The sequence below is a fragment of the Vigna angularis genome, chromosome 5, assembly GCF_016808095.1.
Source record: "Vigna angularis cultivar LongXiaoDou No.4 chromosome 5, ASM1680809v1, whole genome shotgun sequence".
In the NCBI taxonomy this organism is placed as follows: domain Eukaryota; kingdom Viridiplantae; phylum Streptophyta; class Magnoliopsida; order Fabales; family Fabaceae; genus Vigna; species Vigna angularis.
Window position 1 is genome coordinate 37119774 of NC_068974.1, and position 27771 is coordinate 37147544.

The 27771-nt window shown below is 34.1% G+C and overlaps 6 protein-coding genes and 1 non-coding gene across 9 annotated transcripts; 4 read left to right on the forward strand and 3 right to left on the reverse strand.

The window, feature by feature from the left end:
- Positions 1-1892: 1892 nt before the first annotated feature.
- Positions 1893-8360, reverse strand: LOC108340833 (probable CoA ligase CCL6). The gene is made up of 20 exons (XM_017578434.2): positions 8249-8360; positions 7938-8145; positions 7477-7540; positions 6986-7075; positions 6843-6899; positions 6432-6480; positions 6208-6284; positions 5774-5810; positions 5585-5679; positions 5295-5459; positions 4883-4993; positions 4712-4799; positions 4499-4565; positions 4343-4418; positions 4155-4272; positions 3662-3907; positions 3040-3179; positions 2714-2896; positions 2267-2386; positions 1893-2131 (listed from the first exon to the last, which is right to left on the reverse strand). The coding sequence occupies exons 2-20, from the start codon at positions 8084-8086 to the stop codon at positions 2093-2095; spliced, it is 1971 nt and encodes a 656-aa protein (XP_017433923.1). The 5' UTR covers positions 8087-8145; positions 8249-8360; the 3' UTR covers positions 1893-2092.
- On the forward strand, positions 7685-7758 carry TRNAI-AAU (transfer RNA isoleucine (anticodon AAU)). The gene has a single exon. It is a non-coding gene; the product is annotated as a tRNA-Ile (tRNA).
- Positions 8361-10886: 2526 nt separating the features above from the next.
- On the reverse strand, positions 10887-13025 carry LOC108338803 (RING-H2 finger protein ATL65). The gene has a single exon (XM_017575833.2). The coding sequence runs from the start codon at positions 12830-12832 to the stop codon at positions 11636-11638; it is 1197 nt and encodes a 398-aa protein (XP_017431322.1). The 5' UTR covers positions 12833-13025; the 3' UTR covers positions 10887-11635.
- Positions 13026-14575: 1550 nt separating this feature from the next.
- Positions 14576-16372, forward strand: LOC108339843 (mitochondrial import receptor subunit TOM6 homolog). The gene is made up of 2 exons (XM_017577060.2): positions 14576-14890; positions 16044-16372. Exon 1 carries the CDS (start codon positions 14705-14707, stop codon positions 14867-14869), a length of 165 nt encoding a protein of 54 aa, XP_017432549.1. The 5' UTR covers positions 14576-14704; the 3' UTR covers positions 14870-14890; positions 16044-16372.
- Positions 16373-17525: 1153 nt separating this feature from the next.
- On the forward strand, positions 17526-20117 carry LOC108340719 (CASP-like protein 5C1). 3 transcript variants are annotated; one of them, XM_017578256.2, is made up of 4 exons: positions 17526-18268; positions 19279-19411; positions 19503-19606; positions 19864-20117. In XM_017578256.2, the coding sequence occupies exons 1-4, from the start codon at positions 18138-18140 to the stop codon at positions 19934-19936; spliced, it is 441 nt and encodes a 146-aa protein (XP_017433745.1). In that variant the 5' UTR covers positions 17526-18137; the 3' UTR covers positions 19937-20117. The 3 variants fall into 3 exon arrangements, with proteins under 3 accessions (XP_017433745.1, XP_017433746.1, XP_017433744.1); XM_017578257.2 differs by having other exon boundaries at positions 19783-19915; XM_017578255.2 differs by lacking the exon at positions 19864-20117 and having other exon boundaries at positions 17538-18268; positions 19503-19776.
- A 654-nt stretch (positions 20118-20771) lies between these two features.
- On the reverse strand, positions 20772-22235 carry LOC108339460 (pentatricopeptide repeat-containing protein At2g15980). Its single transcript, XM_017576587.1, has one exon. It carries the CDS (start codon positions 22233-22235, stop codon positions 20772-20774), a length of 1464 nt encoding a protein of 487 aa, XP_017432076.1.
- On the forward strand, positions 22229-25098 carry LOC108339974 (uncharacterized). Its single transcript, XM_017577208.2, has one exon. The coding sequence runs from the start codon at positions 24219-24221 to the stop codon at positions 24942-24944; it is 726 nt and encodes a 241-aa protein (XP_017432697.1). The 5' UTR covers positions 22229-24218; the 3' UTR covers positions 24945-25098.
- The last annotated feature ends 2673 nt before the right edge of the window (positions 25099-27771 follow it).

Sequence of the window (27771 nt, forward strand, 5' to 3'; positions counted from 1 at the left end):
TGCTCTGCATTAGTACACCATTTTGTTTCCAGAAAATGCAGTCCTAGAAACTACAACAGAATTCCCTACGAGCATGTAAACAAAAAATGCCTAATGAAATAACAATGTCAAGACACTCGAGATATGAACCCTATGCACTTAGTAAGACACGAATACGATAAACAAAGCAACACGACATTTTTTTTTAAATTTAAGATAGGACATGACCATGCATACATTAACAAAAAGTTATAAAATATTTCATAAAGATGTAGAATTACTGATATATAAACAGATATTAATGCTTTTTTCATTAGTTCATATCTACAATGATCACAATTATAAAAAAATATCTATGATCGTTGCCCTCCATAATCTTGTCACTACTTACTATTTGGGAATATCCAATTCATTTCCTTAAAAAAAATAAAAAAAGAAGATGAATTTAATACTGATGAATTCTCAAACATTTGAGAAACTCATCCTAAAAAATTAGCTACTAAAGAGAGAGAATCAAACACTTAAATACGACACCCAATGTTCCATATTAGTTAATGTCAGATTTAGGTACCCTATAAATAATATACTTTCAGAATGCATTTACGTGCCTAAAATTATTTCAAGATACCCTATAAGTTTCTGGGGGGAAATTAAAAATTTAAAGAAAAAAAGATATTAAATTGTTCGGATGTATATGGAAGTATTCAAGGAGTATCCAACATGGGTATGACAAATATTTTTTCATTGTTTAAGAATCTGGAGTTCATAGTACTAAAGGATTTTCTGAATTTGTAGTAGTGTCATGCCAAGTATGGAAACTCTAAAAGTAGCTGCAACTTTTTTATGTTGGATTGTTTTTTATCTTTATCACACTTCAAAAAGTATAATTTCTGCCAAGAATATTCAAAGCATTGGTAACAAGAGGTCAAGAGAGACATGAAAATAGTGCAGATCCAGCATTACCCTGAAATAGGCTACACGAGAGTAGGATTAGGAAAAATTAACTTTGGACTGAACTATAGATTGTCTATACTATTAGAAAAATTAAAAACAAAATCTGAATTGTAGTAGTTCAATTTAAAAATCCTAAACCTTTTATATTTGCAGTTTAGTTAACTACCTGAAACTGCTTATCTGCTAGTTACCTCTGCTTGATGAGTTTTTTTCTCTCGCACACTCTGACTTGGATTGTACCATCATCATGCCTTTTCTATCTCTTTTCTCTAATTATTTAATTTCTTTTGTTCTTTACTTTGGAAAAATGCGCACCTTAAAATATTAATCCAATAATTTGCATGACAAAACTTATCACTGTAAAAAATAAATATATCTTATTAAATTTTAAGGGAACGTTTTGTTTATAAAATTTTAGGTAATTAAGTGATAATGTAAGATTGTATAATCTAGGTTTTTCATTCTTATATATGTACATCCCAAAAATCTAAGTATACAAGTTTTCTTTCTCGGAGTTAAATTTTTATATTTATTCTTTTTGAAATGTACCTAAGTTAATTGATGAAAACCAGGGACAACGGGTAAATAGTCATTACTTTAATTGCTTAATTTATTTATTTCCAGAAAGATAGTTTAAGTAAGGGTCCTAGTTAATGAGATTTTTATTGTAAAACTGCATAGGGTAAAGTTCTATTTGTCTCATCGTATAACATATTTAAATCTAATGATGAGAATGATGATGAACGATAAATATGAAAAATATTAAAGAAATCTTAATAAAATTAATATCTTATTATTATTGATTATTGTCTGAATTAAGTTTTAGTTTAGTTCAGGCGAACAGTTTTTTTTTCATTGTAAAAGAAGACACTACTAGACCCAAAATGAAATAATGAAACAAAAATGAAATAATGAAACAAAGAAGAAGCAGAAGTTCCAAAGCCACGAAATATCAAATCTATCGGAATTTCAAATGATCATTTGTAATCTTCTTAAGAATGAATGGATAGTGGATATGCTTAGTTGTTACTAATATAAGGTTTTGTTTGCAGCTATTCACTTCACTAATGAATGAACCAAAGTGTACAAAAAATAGCAAAATGGTTTATGTGGAAACTGTCCAAATCATCATAATTGCATATAATATCGATCGGGTCATCTATGCCTTTGCTTCCTTGTATAGTTGATCAATACAATCCTGTAATTGATGTTGCCCAAGAGTGAGATTTTATTTAGCCAAATGTGGTGCACATTTTGGCAAACCATAAACCGTACTTACTGATTGGAGAAGTTAAGGAAACAAGTAATATTGATCACAGAACATGAAACAAACCTTGTAGTGCTTGAGCAACTGCGGTCTCTTCAACTTGAATGTTGGAGTTATCAGATCTCTCTCCATGTCAAAGGGAATTGGTTCAAGGTGAACTGCTTTTAGCATTTCAAAACCTCTAAGCTGAGAGAATATCAACAACGTCAAATTAAACCAGCAAGATCAAAATACAGTATAACACCACGACTAAACGAGTAAGCTTATTCCTTGAGATTATTTGGGTTCAGTAAGTTAATCCCCATGATTTCAAAAGCCTTGTATTATTAGGCATTCTATTTTTAGTCCTTTTTTAGTGCAAACCAACACTGAAATCAAAGGGAAAAAAATTAAAGTGAATGACACTTTGAAAAGCTAGAAATGAACAAAGTATTTCATGACCCTCTAATCTCAAGGACTAGTTCGAGTTTACTCGAAACTAAATTCATGGAATTCGGTTTTCAAGGCACATACTTGGTGTTTCTGACCAGTGCTGTTGAGCTCATCCAAAATGTATTTTCTTGCCTTCGGATTTTCATATAAAGATTTAAAATCATCTGTATAATTATTCTTCACTGCCCAATCCTCAAGGGCCTTTCTTTCAGGGACCACCACTGCCACCAAAAAAGATTCAAAACTGTTTCCATAGACCCAAATCTGCATGTAGAATAAAAAGAATTACACATATATTTGAGAATTGAGGAATTTGTAAGTCCACTTTCCCATCAAAACTAGGCATCCTACATAATTCATGTAGCTATAAATTTACTGAATGTTCTATCATTGAAGCAGAAGCATACCGATGTTATAAGGGGGCACTGTAAATACTTGTTTTCAATATTCTCCACAGCAACATATTCTCCTTGAGACAATTTAAAGATATTCTTTTTTCTGTCAATAATTTTCATGGCTCCATTTGGCTGCCATTCTCCAATGTCACCTGTAATGATTTTCCAAATATTCCAAAACAATTGGCATTTAGGGGGAAATTAACAACTACAATCAGTATGCAAGGAAATAAAATCAAAGAGGGAGAATGTCAGAAGTTCGTGACAAAACTCCTCAACTTTATCTCCTGTGTTCCTTCTTCACTGGGATTTCAAATTTAATAACAATTGTTGAACTAATTATTTTATGAAGATCCTTTTATATTGCTCAATTTTCAATGTAAACCCCCTTGACCATTTCAACACAAGATTTCACACAGCATATTGGGAAATTGTTAATTTCATAACATAAAACTCTTTTGATTGTATGTGTGTCATTCTATCTAGTAGCAGTTTACATGACTCTGAGTGGTGTCTAATCTAAACAACTAAACACTAAATCCTTAAATGGAGAATCCTACAGAAGTTTGGAGAAAGGGAACTCTTCATTGACATTTTAAACCAATGTTTAATCCACCAAAACATGAGCAATTACCTGTATGAAACCAACCATCAACCAGAACTTCTTCAGTAAGATCTTGACGCTTGTGGTAACCAGAGAACAAGGTATTCCCTCTCAGGCAAATTTCTCCACGGGCTTCAGTGGAGAGTGCATCATAGCCCATCTCTGGCACAGATTCAAGCCTGGCCTCAATGGTCGTTGTAGGGACTCCAATTGTTCCCATCATAGAAAACACATTGCTTATTGCAGTGAGACACCCACCACAACTTTCAGTAAGACCTGTCACATCAAAATGATAATAAGCATGGCATAATTGAATGACATACACACAAATAAACAAATTGATTAGGATTAACATGTGAAAACTGCTATAGAATGCATTTAAGAACCAAAAAAGTGAAAACATGCCAAAATTGTGCAACAGATTAACATAACTGAACCATTTCTTAAAATATTGTATTGAACAGTTGTCACTAAAATGGCGTAAAACAATCCACCAGTACGTTTTAGCAAAAGATTCAACTACCATATCCTTGCAGCATAGTAGCTCCAAAAGTGACCCTGAAAAACTCCTCCACGTGCCTGGCCAAAGGAGCAGCTCCCGATAACAGAAGACGAACGCGTCCACCTAATGCTTGTTTTATCTACCATAAAACCAATATTTCAATTTTCAAATGAATTTATGAATAAGAGACACAGAATAAAATGACATACCTTATCAAACACAAGCTTATCAAACAAAGGTGCTGCTTTGTCTTGGGGAAGACCCTTCTCCATATATCCCAACTTGCTGTCAGTAGAATATGCATTAGGTTGAATTATGATAGAAGAGTAGAAGTTTAAAGGGGTAGGTATGATTGTAGTACATACTAGCTATATGCATATTGAAACAATGTACTTCGCAGTGCTCCTGTAGATGAAATTTTGCTTTTGATGCCTTCAAGTGCAAAACTTATAGTCAGTAGTACTTAATGAACATTTTAGATGGTAATTACAAGAGCACACAGAGCTTAAATTCAGTACTTAGAACATTATATCCCACACCAAGATAAGAGCAATAGTACGAGAATATTATAGTCTTACTAGCATAAACACGGTCATAAATTCTAGGGACACCACAAAATATTGTTGGTTTCAGCACCTGAACATCTTCCATTAAGAACCTGACATCCTGCAAGATTTGACATGAAAAAAGAAATCCAGTGAGACAACATTAGAGATTCAATGAGCCACAACTTAATAAAAGGAACTTACTCCTTGCCAAAATCCAATTGAAGAACCCCTATAAACCCAATAGGTCTCCATTATCTGGTCATATACATGAGCAAGAGGAAGGAAAGAGAAGTACACATCGTCTTCTGTCCCCTATCAATAATACATAATTCATCTGTTTTGTGAGCACATATCAATATATAAAGAGGATAAACAAGTGTTTTTCTTCATCATTCATCAGCTTATACTAGAATATAACTAACACATTACATGAGCTTTACTTTCTCTAGCATAATTCAAGAACAGGCATTACTTTTCTCACTCAATTGTAAACAAATAAACAGAAAACAAAAATGACAACTAACAAAAGTTTTTCTGACAGGGTGGGGTGGCAGATTTTTTACTGACTTGAAAAAATATAAAATGAAATCAGTGAGAAAAGTTATTATCATACCGCTTTGTCAGTTAATTCAAGCATTTGGTCAATAGACAACACTTGAGCCATGAAAGCCTCATTCTTAATAATGACGCCTTTGGGTTCACCCGTTGTTCCACTTGTATACATGATTGTGCATATGTCAGTCTTCTTTTTCAGTGGTATGTCTGAATCCAGATCTCCCTGGAAAGATGACATACACAATTAAATATTAAAATATATTTCTCCAGTTACTCAATTGAAATGGTTATTGCTCTCAATTATAAACATCAACATGAAATTAAGAATCAGGTTCCTCAGGTTCTTACCAACTTAAGAAACTCTTCCCACGAGAAGCAAGATACGCCAAGCTCCTCAGCTTCCTTCTTTTGTCCAGTTAGAACATTACCGAAACACACAATAGCTACACCAGTAAATTAAAGAGGCTTGTTACCATTAAAAGATGAAAAACCCTCCAACTACCAGTAACAGGAACAAAATAGACACAATTGACTTACTTTTAAGATTTGAACAGCGACCAAGGCATGACAAAACCTGTGGAAACGGTTTTGCTTTAATAGGAATAGGGTAAAAGGACAAGGACATAATAAGCTAATTATCTTCAAGACACTTATGGATAACTTAAAATATAACAAGAACTACACTAAATAGAAATGTTAAAAGCGCTAGCAGTATGTGCAACATTCTGTCAGCTTAGAATAGAATATATGATTACTACTGCTTTAAGCAAGTAACAGAAATATTAGAAAGTAAATTTATATAACTCATTTTAAAAACTGCAAACTACTTTCTCATCCTACGATTTATTAGAAAACTAGTTGATCCTTAACTGAAACAATTATATGTTGAAGGTGTGTGCATCTGACTAAAATAAAATTTCATCCAAGGAAACAATAGAAGATGTGTGCACCAAGAATATGATGGAACTTACAGAAGGAATCTTGCTATCCTGTACAAATGCCATCGAAACTTCAGCATGGTTTATGATAAACTCCACAGCATTGGGACCTGTTAGACGTAAACTTAAAGATACATTCTAGCTGGACGACAACATGAGCACAAAAGGCACATGATAAACTCTTGAGTTTTTCTTTGGTTTGAACAAATAAAAGCAAACACATTGAGAATGATTTGAAAAAGGAACAAAACACAAACCCAGGGTGTCATATAATGGAACATATGTTACTGCGTAGCTATTGCAAGCCTGCAAACAGCAAATTTGAATCAAGCCACTCGAGTCCCATTGGAATAATCAACTCTTGTGATGTTAAGTGAAGAACAATAATACAAACAAGGTCAGTGAACTTTTTAGTTGCCAAATTATAGCTAGGAAAAAGAGACAAATGCTAGCAGAACATGCTTTACAAACTCAAATCTTTAATAGTTGAATGAATTTCCAGTGTACATCCCTAAATATAATAAGTGCACTTCTCTAACTGGAAAGAATGTGCTTTTAGCATTTCTCATGAATAAAATAACTACTCATTTTAGTTTTGTCCGTGGTTGTGATTAAGGTAATATGATAACTGCTTAAGTGCAATTTCTCCTCCAAATTCAGTGTCATACCTCCATTGCAAGGATCCATTCAGGGCAGTTAGACCCATATATGCCACATCGGTCTCCCTTGTGGAATAAAAGCACAGAGTTAGATGAATTGCAAATATATTTTTCTCCATAAATAGTATCTTAAAAAAAGCAAGATTGATTACAGGATTGACACCACGGCTCTTCATGGCTGAACCAATTCGAATGGAAGCATCATAAGCCTCCTGATATGTCATCCATTCATAGGGACCAGCCTGCAAAATCAAACCAATAATTGCACAATTGACCCAATGCAACAATTTCTTTTTTTAATTTTATTAAGCTATGCCTCAAAAAATTTAGCAGTGTCATTTACTTGTATGTTCATTATCAATTTAGCTCCCAGGACAAAAAAAAAAACTTCTAGTTAGCACTAGTTCGAGTTTTATCTCACTAATATGCATTAATATTGAATAGAATTTTTAATTATGCAAATTAAAATTCTATTTATACTCAGAAGAACATTGATGCTGTGTTACCTATAAGCATTTAAGTTTTTTCAATATAAATAACACAGAAGGAGCTATGCTACAAAAAGTTGGCATGTGCCAACTTAAGACTAAACTGAAATTGACAGAAAATGATAGAAGAAACAAAACCACATTAAAGTTGGTACCTTCAAATCCGTTTTTTGACGCCGACCCAGCATAGGGTTGCTGGGACACCTCTTGGTCGTGTCCCTGCACATGAATCCATCGAAACTAAGAATGAATCCTCAAACCCCACCACAAATACAACTCACTACCACTTGTGAAAATCCTCAGCAGAGTGTACGCTGTTTTGTAATGGATTCAATATACTAAAGTATAAACAATATATCAACTGGCCTATTAGCTCAGTTGGTTAGAGCGTCGTGCTAATAACGCGAAGGTCGCAGGTTCGAGACCTGCATGGGCCATTTTGAAGTTTAAAGCTTTTTAATTTGTCATTTTTTTTACATGAAGAAAGAACATAGCTTCAGCTGAATCTTAGAAACAATAATTTTCATCAAAACACAGACTTTATGCATAAATTTTGTAACTTTGACAACCCTTTTGTTTATAGAAAGGAAAAGTTGAAAAAGAAAGTGAAAGTGACCTGAAGAAGTCCGATGGAGATTCAAAATGAGAAGGCAGCTCCATCAAACCATCTCTGGCATAGATGCACCTGTAGACAGGACCTGCTGAAGGTTTTTCATCAGTTTCCAACCTTGCCTCCTCCACCTTCACAGTGTACAACTCAGCCATTATTATGCACAGAAGATATACTTGCTAAAAAATGGTGCTGTTTTCTTCTCCAAAAGCCTCTGAAAGAATGGTATGAGAAAATGGTAGATGAATTTAACAACAGATCATGGCCTTAAAAGAGTTGGTTGAGCTGAAGGCTGAAGCAATAAATTTCAACATTACATTTTAAAGAAACGGGGTTTAGTGTTTTCTTCTGCATTTATTTTGGCCGTCAAAGTTTGGTGCAAAGCTCATGCCTTTCCTTTATCTCTCATTTACACAACTTTACAGTTTTCTTCTGCTATCAGCTTTTGTCAAGAAAACCAAAAGTAGAAGAATACTTAATTAGTGGGTTTTGATGCAGCGTTTTTAACATAATTACGTAACACTGGTTAGTGCTTGGTGAGTTACTGATTAAGAGAAGTTGCTAAAAAAACACAGTATTGATACTTTGTGTATACCATGTATGAGTAAATTACATCAAAATTTTACAACTTTCCCTAAATTTAGGGTTTCGATCACTTTGTAAACTTTTCAATAATTGAAATGGTACTTAGAAACAAAAGAATTGAAATTTGTTCCAGAATCATGCTCTTCTAATTGCTGGATATAACTATATTTTAATCTGCTGCATTTAATTATACTTTTCTTAGAATATTATAACTTAATTAGTAAAAGTTAATCTATATATCTAAAAAATTTCTTTATATAATAATGAATGAATAATATATACTAACTGTGTTCTGATTTTTTTAATAATATGCCCACTGAAACTTTAATAATTATTAAAAGTTATTTTCAAATAAAATTTTCCTTATACTTATAGTTAAAGAATATTAATTATAATTTTTATTTTTACTTATGTATTTTTTCACTTTTTTTTTTCAAAAGTATATTTAAATTTAATTTTAATACTTTTCTTAAATTGCAAAAGTGTATAACTATTGAATAATTAAGATTTTAGTTATTTTTTTCTCACCATAAATTAAACTCAACGCTAAATTTGCATTAAACAGTATAATAGAGTTAAATTCACAGAATATGAAATGGGACTGGATATTCCCAAATCAACTCTATCTAAAAACATGAAATGTTGTCAAATAAAATAAATATAATCATATTTAATACTCTAAGTAAAAATATAATGTTATAAAATTCATTCATAATGTATTATTGATTTCATTCTGTCCTATTTCAAAATTAGAATCATTTTAATTACAAATTATATAAAATTACAATTTTGAAAATATAATTTATTTTATAGAAACGTGATGACCAAAATAATCAACCCAAATTTAATTAAATAGTTTAGACTGATAAAACAAGTTCATTACACATTATTTTGTAATCCTACATATTTTTTAACCAATTATAAATTATATTTGCATCTGAAATACATCGAAGAGAAAGAATATAGTATAAAGAAGGAATATAGCTACGGTTGTTTTTAACGTCACATCACACTATGCATTCTGATATGCTATTCTTATTTGAAAAATTAAATCATTTATTAGAAATAAAAGTTTAATTATTTATTATAGATAATATACGATGACTCTTTTTATACAAAATTATTTATTTATCTATTTCAAACTTAACACATTAATTACATGTAATCATTATAAAAAATATTTAATAATAATTTAAATTAATATATATACACAATTTTGATAATTTATTATTAGTTATTACTTTAATTATTATTATTATTCTAATTTAAAACATAACATATAAAATTAATGTAACCTAAATTTTCAATAATCAGAAGATATATTTGTCTCTGAATTTGAGCTTGTGAGAAAGTGGACACTGGCCTACCTTCACGTACATTAGATAGGAATGCATGCATTTTCTTGAAATCTAAACCTATGCTTTTAACTTCATAGTATATTCATTATTGCCAAGCACATGATGTTGTGGACCCTTTATCAAACATCTATGTCAATTGTCAAACTTTCCAATACTACATAGCAGAACAAACATTTTTGCTCATACTAAAAACAGATTAATGCAGATTAGGCCGAGTCGGTATAAAATAATTGAATATTTGAGCGTTCAAGTGAGATGATCTAAATTATACAGAATAAAATCCACACCTAACTTCTTGCGCTAGCTTTAATGTTTTCTGCAACATTAATACTGCATGTGACCACTACAGACATATATTACAGAATTATGATAATACAACCTCTTAACTTGGTGTCAACGCATGTCTCAGATGAATTACATATCCTTTTCGGGGCCACGTATGCTGTGAGTGATTGGACCAAGTTGAAATCTACTGGGCCGGATTGTACAGTTTCAGCTCACGGAAGAGTTGGTTTGGGCTTGAAGACAGATTGTGAAGTTAACAGTAACTGTGTTGTCTGTTCATGATAGCTACAGAGGTTAACAAGTATTGCTAATTATGGGTCAAAGGAAAAGACATAAAAAAGAATGCTACTACCAGTGTTGGTTCCCAAAATGCCAAAGGTGGACTATAGTGTATGTCTTTAGATCTACTTTGTCAAAAGAAGAAAATAATGGATTCATGGAGATCACACACTCTGAGATACTGGATGAAAAATCTGGTAAACAGAGAAATTTACAGCAAATATCAAATTTACATATATAGATTAGGAGGGTGTTTAAGGCAGTAAGAGGGAAGTAAAAAGTGTTTGTTGTTTTGGTAGAAAGACAATATTTACAGGAAGAAAGCAGCAGGGTATTTGGTTTTGGAGAAAAAGGTGAGTATGTAGTATATGTTGGCGAATTCCCCCATGAGTTGAAAAATAAAAAAGTTGAAAGAGCATTGATCACAAAAGATTCCAAATTCAAAATCTTATAAATGGCATTAATTATCTGACGATGAAAGAATTCACAGCAGAGTCACGCACTAAAACTAAAACGAATGGAGCAATGTTGCTTGTCAGCATACCCAATGCGACAATAAATGCCTTGCTTCTGTGGGCATAAACCTATACAGAGTGAGCTAGGTCAGACCATAACTCATATTAATGTGTGTTTTGCATCATCTTCAATGGATTCACATGGGGGATTCAGTCGGTGCCATAAAGAAAGTGCAAGAGAAGGCATTTGCCAAAACCCTATTCAGCTGGTAAATGAGTAGAAGAAGTAGTAGTAATAATAGTAGTACTGCATGCCATTCCCCAACCTCTATCCAATCCTCTGCTCATTTATGACCTTCCTCTTTTAAAACCCTCTCTCCCCACCACACTGTCTGAGCATAGGCACAGAGAATAATAGATTTATAAATATAGGGAGAGAGAAAACCACTCTTTCTTCTTCTCCCTTATCACCATCAAATGTCTTACTTCTCTCTCTCCCATTAATGCTCTTCCTACCATCCATTAATGACTCTCTACAAATTGCCAGACCGTCTCATTAAATTAAACCTCATGCGACCACCTCCATTTAATTCCTCCTTGACCTGACCCACACCGCCACTCTCCACCCATCTCCGATTGAACTTCCACCCCCATCCACCAATCAACTTCCGCCACGTGTCCTCTTGCCGCCCATTTTCACTTCTCGACAAAATCTCCAACCTTTGTTTTTACCTTCCTTGCATCACCTCCGGTTAAATCTCTCGGGCGACAGCAGCGCCTCGGGATCCCCGCACCTCAGCCGGCTCGACGAGAAAGCCGCCGCTGCCAGACCCGACGACCGAAGAAACATTGGGCTTGCAATCGACTTGCTCCGCCGCGACGAGCTCCCGCCGCCGCCGTACCTCACGCTGGACTCCGACAGCGGGAAGAATCCCCTCCGCCTGAAGAACGGTGATTTCATCCCTCTGTAATACCGAAACGAAAACACCCTTGGTTTCCCCAAAGAACCAAACGGCGAAGGCCTCTTGCTCCAGAAACTATTACTCCCTCTTCGGTATCGCCATGGCGACGCAGTGGTGGCTTCCATCACCATCCTCTCCGACGCGACACTCCGTTCAAATCCAAACGAATAAGATCTCTTCAGCAGAAAATCCCTAAAACAATCTTCTGAGTTGACGTTCGCGTGGTTCTGGTTCCTCCTCGGAGATTGCTCGTCGATGCAGGGTGTTATCTCCGGCACGGACGATATTGCCACAGGCGGTGGGGGGTCGATGAGAGGGTCTAAGCTGATGCGGTGAAGAATTGTGTCGTCGTCGAGGCTCGGTCGGATTCTTGCGGCCATCATAGGAGTGAAAGGCGAATCGGCGCAGAGGACACCTGCGCGGCAGAGAGGGCAGTTAGCGTGCGAGCGAAGCCACGCGTCGATGCAGTCCACGTGGAACGTGTGTGAACAAACGGGAAGCGTTCTCACGTAGTCTTCGTCTTCGAATTCCAGCAAGCAAACGGCGCAGTCGTTGCGAGACTCTTCGAAACGAGCGTCGTATTTCGCGGTGTACAGCGAAAACGGTATCGTTTTAATCACCGTTTCGTCTAAACCGTATGGAGAGAATACGCGGGGACCGTCAAAGGGAGACTCGTAGGGTAAGGACTCGAGGTCGCCAACGGAAGACGGGGGGAATCGCCGGCGGCGGAAGCGGTGTAGGAGGCGGTGGATAGGAGGCCTGAGGTGGCGCGCGATGAGACGAGAGTAGGTTACGACGAGAAAGGCGGCGGCGACTACAACGACCATTGCTATGAGTGGGGGGCTGAAGTCAACTGCCGGCGTATTGGACGGCGGTGGTAGGAATGATTTGTTGAGTATTGGTGTGGGCGTTGGGGTCGGAGATGCAGACGGAGATGGTGATGGGGCCCAATGGGGTGGCTGAGAAGGAGGCATCATAGCGATGGTGATGAAAATGGAAGAAGAAGAAGAGAAGAATAGGGTTTTAGTTGTTGAAAATAGAGTGAAAGAGAAAACTGTGCAATTGGGTTTAATGCAAACACCACATACAAACGTTGACCGTGCTTCTGTGCTGCTGTTTTTTTTTCTTTTTCTTTTTTAATATTTTTATCTTCGTTTTGCCTTTTTCGCGCACTCACTAACTCACTTGCGACTATGGTCGTGGCTGCTCTGCTCCATGGAGACACGTGTAATTTGGTGAAGTTGAGGCCAACGGTTTTCTTCTCCTGTGCTTCTCCCCACTCTTCTACGCTATCCTCTCACTTTCCTTTCTTTACACGTCATCAATTTGCCCTGTCATGAGTGCTTAATGGATTCCCCCACTTCTACGTTCTGTATGTGCGAAGCAGGATACAATACACTCTCCTCTCGGACACCATATGGTTATCAAGCAGTGCTATCAACCACCAACACTTCCATCTTTTCTCATCCCACTGCAATCGATTACTAAATTTCGTTAATGTTATGTGGATCCCACCAAATTAGAAAAATAAGTAAAATTATAGTAAATTTTATAAAACAAAATAAACTAATGGGATAATATAGTAAATTAGAGAAGTATTCTTGGACTAATTTTAATAATATCGAAACATTATTAATTTATAAAACTGGAATAATATAATGTATATTTGTTGAAGGAGGACACAATAAATTTTGTCAGACATATTGTATGATAAATTAAGCCTTGCTGAAACATTTCTTATTTAAAGATATGCATTGCTTCTAATATAAGTTACAAATCAAATAAAGGATAAAATTTTACGAATTTATCATTTTCTCACTGTATCAGCTGACCATGAGAGTTAGAATATCAATTTTTCACTCTTTTATTCGCCCAAATTTATGCAGAAAAACCAAAGGCTTCCCCATTTTAAGTATAAACATTAAATCAAATTTATAATTTAACAAATTACTTATACTCTGTAATTTAACTTTTTTAAAAAATTCAAATTTCAATATCGAGTTAAAATATAAAGTCATATTGCATAACTAGAGGCAAAATTTTATCTCCTATGATAAATTTATTTAGTTCAAGAAAAATAAAATATACATGTAGATTTTACCAACAAAGATATAGTCTTATTTATTACTTATCATACTAGTAAACAATTACATACTAAATAATATTTGATAATATAATTTCGTTGAGAAAATTATATTTTCAAATAGTATTTTATTATATACACATTGTTAAAATTAATAAAATTATGGATTGTAAATTTTCAATACTTTAAAAGAAAACAATAATGAATACTGTAATGGAATATAAGAGTTGAATAAGAGTGAAACAAACTAACCATATCTTCTGTTTATGAAAAATATTTTAATAAATTTAATCTTTTATTTTAGTTTCTAATAATTTATAATAATAATAATCATTAATAATGTTATGAACATTTTAAACCTGATTAATAGAGTATGTTGGTTTCTATTACACAGATTTCAGTAGATGTTTTAGGCTCAAATTGAACTCAAATCTTGTTTGGTCCTGAATTTAAAATGTATTTCTTAGTCCCTCGTGATTTGAAAATGATTTTCCTAATCTTCCAATTAAAAAAAATAGTTGCACAGAATTTAAAATTTATCTTGTACAAACTAAAATACCAATTACAATTAAAAAGAAAAGGGTTGAATGGCCCAATGGGCCCATTGAATGGGCTGTATATACCCATTGAACCAATAGAGCTATTGGTTAGTAAAAGCGGAAAAACCTTGAACAGAGAATTCGCAATAGAGAAACCCTAATCAGAAGAGAAGAGAATAGAAGATTGAGAATTAGGGTTTAAGTTTGATCAGATTGGAAAAGGCATCATGTTTCCAGGGATGTTCATGCGGAAGCCAGACAAAGCTGCAGCACTGAAGCAGCTGAAATCTCACGTTGCCATGTTCGGCGCATGGGTTGTTGTTATTCGAGTCACCCCTTATGTTCTTCATTTTCTCAGTGGCGAGAAAGAAGAACTCAAGCTCGAGCTTTGACTTCTCGATCTTCCTCGCCTGGTACATTCATAGTCTACTTTCAATTTACATTAACAGTTTCTGCAACTCACTGGTGTATTTTGTGAACTGGGTCTCCTGTTTTAGTGAAAAAATTTGGGAACTTCATTAAAAATGTTAAATTAACATATTATTGGGGGAAGATGTTAATCTATCGAATTTATTGTGTTTTCCCTTGACATTGAAAACCCAAGCACACTGGACTATTTCATACAAATTTTCTACCGATATTTGCATCTTGAACCATTGTGCTGTTTTTTCTACTAATTGTTGCATTCTGTTATAGAGTACAAAACTTATTACTCATATCATACCTGCCTGTGTAATATCTGCATTGTTAATTTATTGGTTTGCATTGTTGAGATCAATCTGAAATAAAAGTGGAGGTTCTAATGATAAAGTTAGTATTGGTGTAGTGAAAGATGGTTTGGTAATATGATGAATAGAATTTTGGATGAGGACTAAATTTTAGCCTCTCTTAACTGTGTCTCGCTCTGTTTCATTTCTAAAGAAAATTAATATTGTTGAAAACCACATATTGGATTTCACCTTTACAATAAGGACATAATTTTTATGGGGTTTATATTTTTGTTAAGCATTGTTCATTAAATTGATAATTGGTATGACTTCTAAAATTAACTGTTGCAGACTTAAGTGGCAAGTGATTGGGTTTTTCTTGGTATATAAGATAAGGAAAGATATGCCACACATAGACTGGTAGTTTCAAAGGTGGTAAAATTCCTGTATTGTGTTTTTGTGCTGCTTTTTAAGATCAACTTCTACTGAAACAATGCAGAAGTACTCTTGCAATACCTATTTTTTGTGTATCGTTAAACTCACTAATCTATAATTTCTTTGAATTGTGACGATTTAGCAGAAACGTTATTCTTTTATGGCGTTGACCTGAACATTTCTATTTAATATGGCTTACATTTCTATTTAATATGGCTTTTTCGGCTGTCCTTTAACACAAAGAAATCCAGTTCTGTCTGTCTTCCATTTCTACCTCTGTAATGCTGTATAAGTTCATGGCATTGATTTACTTTATTTGCTTATTTTAATTTTAGGTGAACAGATAAATGATAAGCTCACGGGTGCCATTTCGCCCCGTTTGAATGCTTTATATGCTGACATATTGACAATTTTTTTATTGCAGCTCATCTTGAGGAGTAGGACGGGTCCTGGGACTCGAGACAATCACGGAGTAATGTTGTTATATAACTCTTGAAATTGAGGCCAGGATGGTATTTTTAGTTTAATTACATTTCCTTTTTGCATTTGGAATGTACGTTTGTTTGGATTACTGGTGAGAAAATATACAAATTCAATAATCAATTATATTGTTATAATTGATTCTAAGAAAAATGTGACAGGTGAAGGATGGTTTTAAGCTAAATATATGCTTTTACTGGTCTACAAGAATAATGTTTCAAGAAATATATTTTGTAATAAATTATAATAAAAGTATGGAATTATTCTTTCCAATTAACTTTTCGTTTTAAAAGTGAATGATGCTTAAATTGAGAAAACGAAAGCTACAAGATCAAATGTTATAGAAATAGTTATAAAATTACATTTAATGATTATTGTCGTTCTTGCCAGACGAGACGAAATCAATTTAGTCATTCTATATTAAAATACAAAAGGTGATGAACATTTGTTTATATTTTTTTAATCACAAAATAAACAAAATAGATAATATTCCTTGAAGATAAAAATTTGACATTCCTTCTGCATATAATTTGTTCGGTCAAAAATAATTATTAACCGGATTTTAATATACTTTTTCTTATCATATAATTATTGCTATTATTATTAATTGGCGTGAAAACATAATAATATACATATTTTAAATATTTATAATATATTATATGAAACTTAAAAAAATATAAGTTTTTTTTAGTGAGGTAAAAATTAATGGAGAAGAAAAGAATAAACAACAGATAGAAAAGAAAAATTAACTACCCCAACATCTTTATCAAAAAACAATATTGGTAGATATAATTATAGATGTTTACATGACGTGAAGGGTAGATAAATAGTTGACGGTTGAACTTGTGTGAGAGATGGAACGTTCTTGTTTTCACTGTAGAGGTTCCAACATTCAACCAAATCAAAATGAAAGTAACTCAGTTGCAGTTAAGAGAAATTTGAAGGCTCAAGTCTCCTTGCCCATATTGAGATGTTGCACAGTTTTGTACCCTTTTGTTCATCACCTAAAAAATAAAGTTTCAGAAGTTATGAAGCTAAAGTGAGACTAAAGAGAGTGAGTTGATCAGAAAAAGGTGCAGAATTGAGTGTCCTTATAGGTTTTTGTCCCATCATTCTAAGTTACTCCACTAGCACTTGCATCACATGATAACATCATTTTCCAATGAAAATGGGGTCAATACTAGTTTGACAATTGGCGAATCTGAGTTCCCTCTTTAGAAAGCACTGGCACACAACCTGCCGCTAGTCATTCCATTCATAAATTCATTTTGGACACAGATGCATCTCTTGTCTTGTCTGGTCCCTATTAAGAAAGAGTAACGACCGTTCAAAACCATACAAAATAATATAACAAAATTTCCCAATGGAAAAAAGAACCAAATCTTTAAGCAAAAAAACGCATCTTTTGATAACCCTTTTGAATGTATCTCAAAATATTTTACACTCTTCTTTCCATCATGATGAGGTCAGAGTGGAGAAGGCAAAAACGTTTCTGTTCTGCTATAAACAGAAGAGTTAGAACTCATCCCATTTGAAGTCCTGTCAAAGGAGCCTCAAATATTTAGCGGCACCGAATGGCGAAGTAGCCCATGTGTCAACACCATCATCTTAATTAAAACAACAGCATTATTGTTCAATCAGCAGACAGAAAAAGTCTATGCACATAGTCCAAACTTGCACCTAACATAAACTTGCCTAAATTCTATCTTGAAGTTTCTATTTGGAAGAGAAAGGTTTTCGTTGTCATAAAGGGCAACCCACGTGCTTATTACATATTGGATTTTCTTTCTTTTCTTCCTTGGCTTGTTTCAATCTCTACACAAGGGGAGATAAGGGGCCAAGAATTTCATACAAGCTTGGGAGTTCTTATCTACTTTAGAGAATGTTTTTGTACCACTAGATGGTTTCAGCTGAAAGAAGTAAACAATGATCACAAGACGAGTTTGGTATGATCTTGAAGAACAAATATGATAGAAGAATATCGCAAGGAAAGAGGAAAGTCCATAAATAGATTTTGTACATCCCATGTACTGAGTTAATGGATGAAGTACCTGGCTCCTTGGGCACAACCGCTAGCTTCAGTCTGAGAATGGGCCAGACCATGTTCTCATCTGCTTCCCTTCTCTTCATGTCTTTTGGGGTTGAATTCTACAGCTACACGGCTTTCTGGTACCTTTCTTTTATCTTTTACTTGCACCCCTCACTTTGCTGATATTCTGATCTCAAAGGGTAGTTGATGTTTGCCATTATGTTGCTCTGGTTTTTCTGGCTTGATTTTCTAAAAGGATTTCTCCCTGACATTCTGCATGCAATGTTTTAGCTTCTCTACCCTTTTCTTCCATATATATGTTATTCTATATAATCTAGCACTGAGTTTGAGCTCTAGAATAGAAAAAGGTGATTTATTTGAGGCCAAGGATGATACTGGTGAATATTTTACAAATGATTAACTCCTAAGTAATGTCCCTCTAGGATTAGACAATTCAACTCATTAAGAACAGGTAGCTTCACTGTAGCTATGTCATTTCTCTATAGACTGGCTGAGAGGATTCAATTATTTACCTTTAAATTTCCTACACCCTTTGACTGTTGTTTTGCTCCCAGCGATGAAACAGAAGGATGCTGCATTTCATTGTTCTATTGACATTTCTTTAATACGAACAATTTGGTAATAAAAACCTGTATTCTATAGAATGATCTAATGAATTAGCAGAAAAACTCTGTTCACATATAGTGTCAAGAACTTGTCAGTACAATGAATTGGCATCAGAGTGATCTTTGTTGATCCAATTAGTGGGAAACAACACAAGAGTGTAGGACTCTATATGTCTAAAATTTATTCTGAAATTATAATAATGTTTTCTCCTGGAGAGCAAATAATTTCAGCTAGAAAGTCGTTTTATTAGTTTTTTACGGAAGGTTTTTGACTACAAAATCCTACGTTTTACTGGAATTACTTTTTCTCGTCTCTCCACTTACACAACAAAGCCGCAGTTCAGGTTGTCAGCACATTTGAACCTTTTATTGATAATGTTCTCTTATATCTGTTAAATATCCTGCTTCTGTTATTTGCATCACTTAAATGCTAGGGGCTGAGCAGACATCATTAGTACAATCGAATTTGTTGATTCTTCTGTTAATCAACTGGTTTATTTTTGTGTTTACTATCCATGTCCAAGCTATTTGGTTACAATTATGGGGTTGGTCATACCGTGGAGTTTCACATTAGCACTAGTAGATGGATATTCGATTCTGCTCAAATGCCCCATTCGTCAACCAGGAATTCTGCTGATTATTGTTGTGGGAGATTGGGTATGTAGTTTCTGATCCAGGTGCTATGTATCAGTTGATGTAGATAGATAATGGCAACCGTCTGTTCGTGACTTCAGTTCTTTTGCTATAGGTACTATCAACCCTCACACTAGCAGCAGCTTCCTCAACAGCTAGTGTTGTGGATCTTCTGCTCAACACTCACGGCTCTTTTTGCCCTCCAAAGCTCTGCAGCAGGTACAGGATATCTGCAATTATGGCCTTCTTGTCATGGTTTCTATCTTTGGCATCCTCTCTATTTAACCTTTGGCTATTACCCTCTTTGTGATTCTCATTTACTTCCCCTGTAGAATCATTAGATTAATCATTATTTGTAATGCAATTTCCTCTGTCATGTAAAATACCCGGTGCAGGATTTTAAATGATGTATATTTATAACTACAAAAGTTTGTTTGGAGAAGTTCCATAGAAGCTAAATGTTAAACTTTACACAGGAGCAAAGTACCCCTTGAGTCCAATGAATCTCACGCTCAACTTCATAGCAGATACAAGATTGTAAAATACTAACATGTAAAGATGGCACACTGCAGTTCTGCTGTTTGGTAATTCCCTTCCCCGTACAGGAGTTGAACACTTATCATGTATTTCACCATCAACACTTGCCCCCGAGTCCTCTGGTGGCCTTGTTGAGAATTTGCGGTGATATACAGAACCAACAAACAAAATAAACAGTTAAATTTTCGAAGTACAGCTTCATCCTGAACTGAAACCAGATCACAAATATGGCCTTTCTTCTTCATTACTTTTATAAAAACACCAAAGCAAGCTTCAGAATTGAACACATTAAATTGAAGTACTACTGACACGAGTATACTGGTTTTTATCAAGCCAGTGTGTGTGTGCATTGACTTATTGTCATTCCCTGATATGTACCATTAAAAAACCCAGCTTTTTACATTCAAAACCGTGGGAATATACACAAGTTAATGGAGTTAACTGCATCCGATTCGCTAAGAACAAAACTTCATAGAAAGTGTGCAAGACTTGAGTTTAATTGGCTGCGTTGTTTCGGGGAATAATGCCATCTATATTAAGTTCGAGAAATTATTATATGATCGTGAACTGCTAAAGTTTTATGTCTTGACCAATCTTGAAACAGCATAAAATTGAAATTTTCAATTAAAGATAAAAAGTAAATAGCACATTCAATTATACAGAATATAGATATCGGTCAAAATTATAGCGGTCAGTTTTTGGCAAACTGATTATCGATAGAGAACCGCCATTATGAATGGAGCCTGAGAACAAAAACAGATCAGGATATAGTTCTTTCATTGATGGCCTCAAAACCTTACTAGAAAATCATTTTCACTGGATGAGGCAAACTACTAAAGTTGTTCATTTAGCTCTGTATCCCATTTTGGAGCATTTCTTTCCTCAAAGCTCTTGTCATTTCTTCGTTCCCTTGTCGAATGTATCCATCAACAAAAGCACCATAAACTTCAGATTTCGGTTGGAAACCTTTTCCTACCATCTCTGCCTGAAGCTTCAACGCTTCTTCCATTCTCCCCTCAAAACACAGTCCCTTTATCAACACCTCATAAGTCTTTTCCCTTGGAATTAAATCAAATTTACTAACTGCGCGCCTCACAAACTCCAGAGCTTCCTGAACCCTACCCTTATCGCAAAGCAACCTAACCATCATGTCAAGGGTTGAAGCATCAGGCCTTAAGTCCCTCCTAGACATATCCTCATAAACCAGAACAGCTGCATCAACATCCCCAACACTGAAATATCCCTTCACAAGATGCTCATAAGTTGAAGCAGTGGCTTCAACACTCGCCAATTCCATTTCCCTGAAAAACTCTTCAGCCCTAACAACATCTCCAATCTTGCAAAACCCACCAATAATAGTATTATAACTAACAACATCAGGCTCCATTTTCTCATTTTTCATTTCTTCCCACAACTTTTCTGCATACCCCATCCTCCCTTCCTCACAAAAAATGGCCATCAACACACTATAGCTATAAGCATTGGGTTTACAGTTACTTCTCATTTCATGCCAAAGTTCCTCCATCCTTTCCACCAAACCATCTTGGTAACAGCACAGCATCAACTCATTATAAGTATGGACGTTGGGTGTGACTCTTAAACCACAACCCCTTCTCGAAATTTCATTCTTTTCCTCATCCAACCGAAAGAACTCGCGGTAAATTGCATACCCTGCATCCACCCCTCGACTTCTACAAACCCCAGTAATCAAAGAATTCAAGGTGCTAACTTTAGGGCTAATCCCGCGAGAGAGCAACATTCTAACGATCTCAATAGAAGGATCAACCTTTCTGGAATCCAAACACGCCTTGATCAACAAATCGAAGACGAAGGGAGCGGAGCCAGAATCCCGATAGGTCTTAACGAGGGTTTCGAAAAGGTTCAGAGACGGCGAGGCAAAACGACAATTTAGGTCGTCGGTTTGGTCGGAAACGCGAAGTGCCGTTCGGATGAGGTGGTAAGCGTGTGAGGAGAGGCGCGCGCGCGCAAGGAGGTGGACGATGGAAGCGTAAGAGGCGAGGTTGTGGTGGCAGAGGGATTTGGATTTGGTCCATAAGAAGAAGCGAAGGGCGAGTTGGGGTTTGTTCTTGAGGTGGAGGGTAATTTGGGAAAACTCATGGGGGTCTATGCCGTTGGGACACGCTGAACGGAGATTGCTCCACCGTGACTTGGAACGGTGATTGATAAGGATTGTAACCACGTTTGTTACTAAACTCTGGGAGTCATGGTTTGAACAAGATGAAGAAAAAAACCGAGTCCATGCTTTGGGTCTCAGTGTTTGCGAAAACTGTTCAAGGACTTGAATCGCCATTCTCTTCTCTGATCTGAAAAATCGTTTTCCATAAAAAAGATGTCATTTTTATTATAGTTATTTTATTTGGGAAAAAGTAAAACTACTATATAGATCCAGTAGAGGTATTCACTGCAGCAAGTAACAAATTTATTGAATGGGCAATGATTGGAATAAGAAAAGGATAAAAAACTAAGCTTTATGGAAGTAGAAGACTTTCTTTAGCAGTAGCAAAAAAAAAATCAATAATTACTACCATTTTGTGAAGGTCTTATGTTCTAACGGGAATCAAATTTCCCTAATTAAACATGGATGTGAAACCAAAAGCAGATGCTTTGACCAAAAAGCTGAAGCAAAACACTAATCAGAACTATTCTTTTATCTTAAATTGCTTAGGCCTTGGGACTTCCTTGTTCTAATATTATGAAGTGTTGATTGATACTTTTTTTTTTTATCAATTGCCAAAGGTGATTAGTTTGAAAGGCTTAGAGAGGGAAGTTGGAAGGAATAATTTCATAGTTGATAAGGACAAACCATAGATCAGCACCAATAACAGAGACCAGAAAGAGAATCATATTAAGCTTTTCACTTTAGATGAAGATCATGCTAGTACCATTGCTGTAGCAGAATTGAACAGAGAAAGTTATCAACAAAATAACTAAAGATTCCAGATGTTTGTTTCGGTGGTAAAAGAAACAAAAAGAAAAATGGTCAAAAAATTAAAGGATAGAAAAAGGATCAAAGTAGGATTTCGTCATTATTGTTCAACTGGGTTGGTTATAATTCTTCTAGCATCTGTTCCTCACGAACTAAGAAGCAATGCAATTGACAAAGGGTATGTGGCATAAGTTCTTCTCTACCACTGAAACATCTATCACATTGTAACACGTTTCAATCACTGTGCAGCTTCCAATAAACGCCTTTATGAATTGGTGATGGTAATGCTTTGCTAAGAAAATCCCATAACCTCATACTCCAACTTGTCATGTACTACAGATATTAAAGTATAAGAACTATCCCAGAATCAGTTCCTCAAAATTGCATCATGGGTCATTAGCATTCTTGGTGAAGACACAAATGGATAACACTTTAAATCAAGCATAATTTCTTTGCTGGCTATAACCGAGTGGACTCAAGATTAGAAGGTTCGAAACTACTAATAATTATGAGAAGGCATTTATTCCCCAGTTCCATTTCTTTTTGTTTCATAACTTCAATCAGGAAGACGCCTGCGTGCCCGTGATTCTCAATCATCCTTAGCTTTCACCTAAACAAATCCAATTATATATATCCAAAACAAAGCCTCTGATTCTTTGCGTACGTTGAAAACACAGACCAAACTTCAATCAATACCGAAGTTATCTGAACCACCTCATTTAGACACTAAAATATTGCCAAGCAATACATTAATTCCATTTCAACCCAATTCGATAGATGCTAAAATTCTTATTCTGTAATGTACTGAAAAAGAAGTCCCTAGATTGCAATATTATCTTCATGTTTTATACAAGTTATAAAACACACTGATTTTATTTTGTACTTGATCTGCATGCAGAACATGATAACCAATTAGTGATGAAGCAGTTGTTAAATTATGCAGAGACTATAGCAGGTTAGGCTGTGAACTAAAGTATAAATGATAATAATAAAAATAAAAACTGGTATATATTCTGTGGTGGGCACAGCACAATATGCCTTATGTCTAGCTCTTTTCCTTCCCGTTGACGTGGTGATTCCAATGAAGTCTGTATTTAACACCATCACCACCATCTTCGGAGGAGGCATAATTCCTTTTCAATTGCTTCTGCCATAAGCCAAACTCAACCCAAAACTCAAAGGAAAGCTATGATCTCTCAAATGTCTTTAATTACCCCTCATGCAACAGAAATCCACACCGCTCACCCTCTCCCATATAAATACCCTTAATGTCAAAACGCATGCTACATCATTTTCCATTTTCATCACATCAAAGCCTCGTATACGATATTTCATACACAACCAACCATGAAATACAGTGAGATATCCCATTTCAGCCACCCACAACACAAGCTGAGATTTGAGTACTCAGAATTCCCCTTCAAATGTGACGGCTGCAAGGAAGTAGGCATAGGGTCGCGTTACAAATGCTCCATCTGTGACTTCGACCTTCACATGCACTGTGCCATGATAACCTCTCCCACTTTGTTCCACCCTTTCTACACCAAATGCACCTTCCAGTTCATGTCCAAACCTCCAGGAGACACACCCCGTTACTGCAACGCATGCGAGAAGGACGTGAGTGGCTTCGTGTACCACTGCAAAGCATGCGGCTTCGACCTCCACCCTTGTTGTGCCAAGCTACCAATGGTTCTTGATGATGGCGAAGTGAAGCTTTACTTGTACAGAAAAGTTAGCTCACCCTGTCACCGTTGTGGCAGAAAAGGGCGTAGCTGGAGTTACAGATCGAAGTGCAAGAACTACAATCTGCATGTGGCGTGTGTGAGGGAGATGTTGGTGGAGAATTGGCACGAGGTGTATGTCGGACGCTGCAAAGGAAGGAATGTTGATAGCAACATTCCTAGTCTGAGGAACACACTCTACACTCCTCATAGCAGTAGGAGGAGTAAAGGGAAGGTGAAGAAGTGCTGTGAAATTGCTGGTTTGGCTGTGCAGATTGTGATATCAGCTGTGTTGGGAGATCCAACGGCTCTCATTGCAGGCATTGTGGGGTCCTTCATGTCAAGGGCTTGATGGCCACGACAGGGAACATAGTCTATCACTTTAGTAACTTTTAAGGTTGTAAACTTCACTTCACTGCTTTAAATTTATCGTGGTTCTGATGATGCTGTTGTTAATCTGAATAGACTCTGTTTTTTATCCTCTATTTGCTTGTCTTCTATTATATTTAGGCTAAAATTTTATTTTGATGTTTTAATTCTTATAACAAATTCTATTTTAATATTTATTTGGTTTAATTTAATCTTTTAGTCTACTAATATAATTTAATTAGATATTTTCATTAGATTAACATTAAATTTCTGTTAAAATTATATTAACGTTATGTAAACTGCAATTCGGTCTTTCTCATCGGACTTGATATCCTTCACCACAATTTGCACTCCGGTGTGACTCCATTACACCTGACAAAAACCTACACCCCTCCTCCACAATCCAGTCAAAGTCAAAAGGGTTTTTCGGCCATTATAAAAACATTGAAGGTGCAGGAAGAAAACGATGTGGTGCAGGAAGAAGTCCCTAGTTAAGTTTTGTTGCAAAGAGAAGGTCCAATTCGGAAACATGTTGGGCCTATATGTGCTGCTCTGGACTTGAAATGAACCCACCTCAAGTAGGGCTTTCATTATTTATACTCCCCCTATATTTATTTATTTTAAACCCAAAAATATTCTTTTAACTTTTCAAAAATTCTAAATCTTATTCTTCACCCTTCATGTTGGTCCTTAACTTTTTCCATCAATTTTCTGTACTTTTTCTATACTTTAGGGAACAAATTTTACTTGTAATTTTTTCCTTGCAATTTCTTAAAATTAGTTATTATTTTGATTTTTTTTATCAATTCTTTATATTATGCACACACAAAAATGGAATATGTGTCACTTTTCTCGTGTTATAGATTAAGTTTATAGTTATTTTATCGTTACTAAAAATATATTTAAGATTATTTATAAGTAATAAACAAAATAATAGTTTATTTTAAAAATATTAAATTGGAAAACATTTATTTTAGAAATTAAAGTTCTGTAATTTCGTCATTTTTTTAAGAAAAGACAATATATAATTAACATATGTTATAGATTTTATTAATGCGCATAAATATTTTAACTAAAAAATTTTACATTACTTTTATTTTTTAAAAATTGATTTGTTTTTCAAATGATGCTTTATTTAAATTAAAGAAAGAGTGTAAAAACGAATTGTTTGTAAAAGTAATAATACTAACAAAATATATTGTATTAAATCAATAATAAAGTATATTAAAATAAATTATATTTCAATGTTCTTTTTCAGATTGAAAAGAAAAATAAAGTATAAAGTAAAGTTGTTGAGATGAAAAAGTGGAAAAGAAAGTGAACAAAAGGTTTGGAAATGATTTAATTGATATAAGAGAATAATATTTTTATATATTAATATAATTAAAAAAATGTATAAAATTTTATAGGTTAATTTAATTTTTTATTTATTTATTTTATTATAGTATTAACAATAATAACAAAATTATGTGAAAGACATAATTTATTATCTCTTGTTTACCAGGTAGTTTCTTTTTCTTTTTGTCTATTTTCTTTCCTTATTAGATCCTCAATCTATGCACTTAATTTGTAATTTTTTGTTTTTTTCTCTATCTTTCCGCGTTTATAAAGAAACACGCTGGAAATAATTTCAAATATTCCTTTTTTTGTTCATATGTTCTCGTTGAAATGTCGCCTTAGTACTGAAACGAGTAACAATAATGACTAGTTGACTTTTTTTTTTCTGATAACCTGTGATTAAGTTTCTCTTTTAGATAATTTTCAATTTCATCTAGAATTTCATCTAGGAAGAGTATTCATAAGAATTATAATGTATCTCAATTACTTTTCCTTCTATTATAAATCGTTTAATAAAACCCTTACAAGGTCTAAAAAATTTTTATATTTTATTGTAAGTATTAACTGCTTTATGCTTAAAAAAAGTTTAATTTTTTCTTTTTAATACTAATTGTTTTAAGCTTATAAGAAAAATATATTTTATTCTTAAATTACTTTAGATTTCTCTTTGAATCGCCTCTGAATAAAATATAAAAAATAATTTTGCAGGAAATTTAAAAAATAAATTCGTAAAATTGTCGAGAAATTTTGTGGGAAAGATTATTTCTTTTAAAAAATAAATTAAGTATAAAAAAAATGCACCTTTTAGATTTTAAATTTGTATGTTACAAAATCCAGACGGTTTATCTAATATCAACTCACATCATCTAATATCTTCATTTAAATAAGATTACTCTTAAAATTAATTACGACTTGATAATCTAATTCCATCTTCATTAAAATAATATAAATAAACTTGTTTAACGAAGAAAAATACTGTTAAATTATTAACTTATTTAGATACAAAATTATACTAACAGTGAGAAGTTTATGTGGTTTACTTCACGTTTAAATTTTATTTGTATAAAAGATAAGTTTATTTTATGTAATTTATTTTATTTATATTTTTCTTGATGCATAGGAAAATTAAAACTGCTTCAGAAAGCAGAAAATTAGTGCTTTTATATCTAAGACAGTCACACTTTATTGTCATTCTTTGAAAACCAATTATTTTCATTAAACGAAATAAATTAAGAACGATATAATTACAGAATGATAATCACTATTTTTATATCTTAATCTACTATAACAATAATAACTTTAATACAACTTTTTTTTTTCATAACCAAACAATTAATTTAACTATATTAAATAAAATAAGTTGATTAATTTCAATCGATAAATATCTTTTTATTTTTTTTTACTTGATTTCTGTTTTAATTATTATTTTACAATTTTTAGCAGTAAATGATAAATCTGTAATAATAGTAAAT

What these genes read in the sequence shown, in the direction of transcription:
- LOC108340719 (XM_017578255.2), top strand. Translation starts at nt 18,138, where the DNA reads ATGGATGAAGTACCTGGCTCCTTGGGCACAACCGCTAGCTTCAGTCTG. An exon ending in TACAGCTACACGGCTTTCTG is followed by an intron (nt 18,269 to 19,278) that starts GTACCTTTCTTT and finishes TCCATGTCCAAG; the next exon opens with CTATTTGGTTACAATTATGG. An exon ending in TTATTGTTGTGGGAGATTGG is followed by an intron (nt 19,412 to 19,502) that starts GTATGTAGTTTC and finishes CTTTTGCTATAG; the next exon opens with GTACTATCAACCCTCACACT.
- LOC108339843 (XM_017577060.2), top strand. Translation starts at nt 14,705, where the DNA reads ATGTTTCCAGGGATGTTCATGCGGAAGCCAGACAAAGCTGCAGCACTG.
- LOC108340833 (XM_017578434.2), bottom strand. Translation starts at nt 8,086, where the DNA reads ATGGCTGAGTTGTACACTGTGAAGGTGGAGGAGGCAAGGTTGGAAACT. An exon ending in GTCAAAAAACGGATTTGAAG is followed by an intron (nt 7,076 to 7,476) that starts GTACCAACTTTA and finishes TTGATTTTGCAG; the next exon opens with GCTGGTCCCTATGAATGGAT. An exon ending in GCACTGGTCAGAAACACCAA is followed by an intron (nt 2,387 to 2,713) that starts GTATGTGCCTTG and finishes ATATTCTCTCAG; the next exon opens with CTTAGAGGTTTTGAAATGCT.
- LOC108338803 (XM_017575833.2), bottom strand. Translation starts at nt 12,832, where the DNA reads ATGATGCCTCCTTCTCAGCCACCCCATTGGGCCCCATCACCATCTCCG.
- LOC108339974 (XM_017577208.2), top strand. Translation starts at nt 24,219, where the DNA reads ATGAAATACAGTGAGATATCCCATTTCAGCCACCCACAACACAAGCTG.
- LOC108339460 (XM_017576587.1), bottom strand. Translation starts at nt 22,235, where the DNA reads ATGGCGATTCAAGTCCTTGAACAGTTTTCGCAAACACTGAGACCCAAA.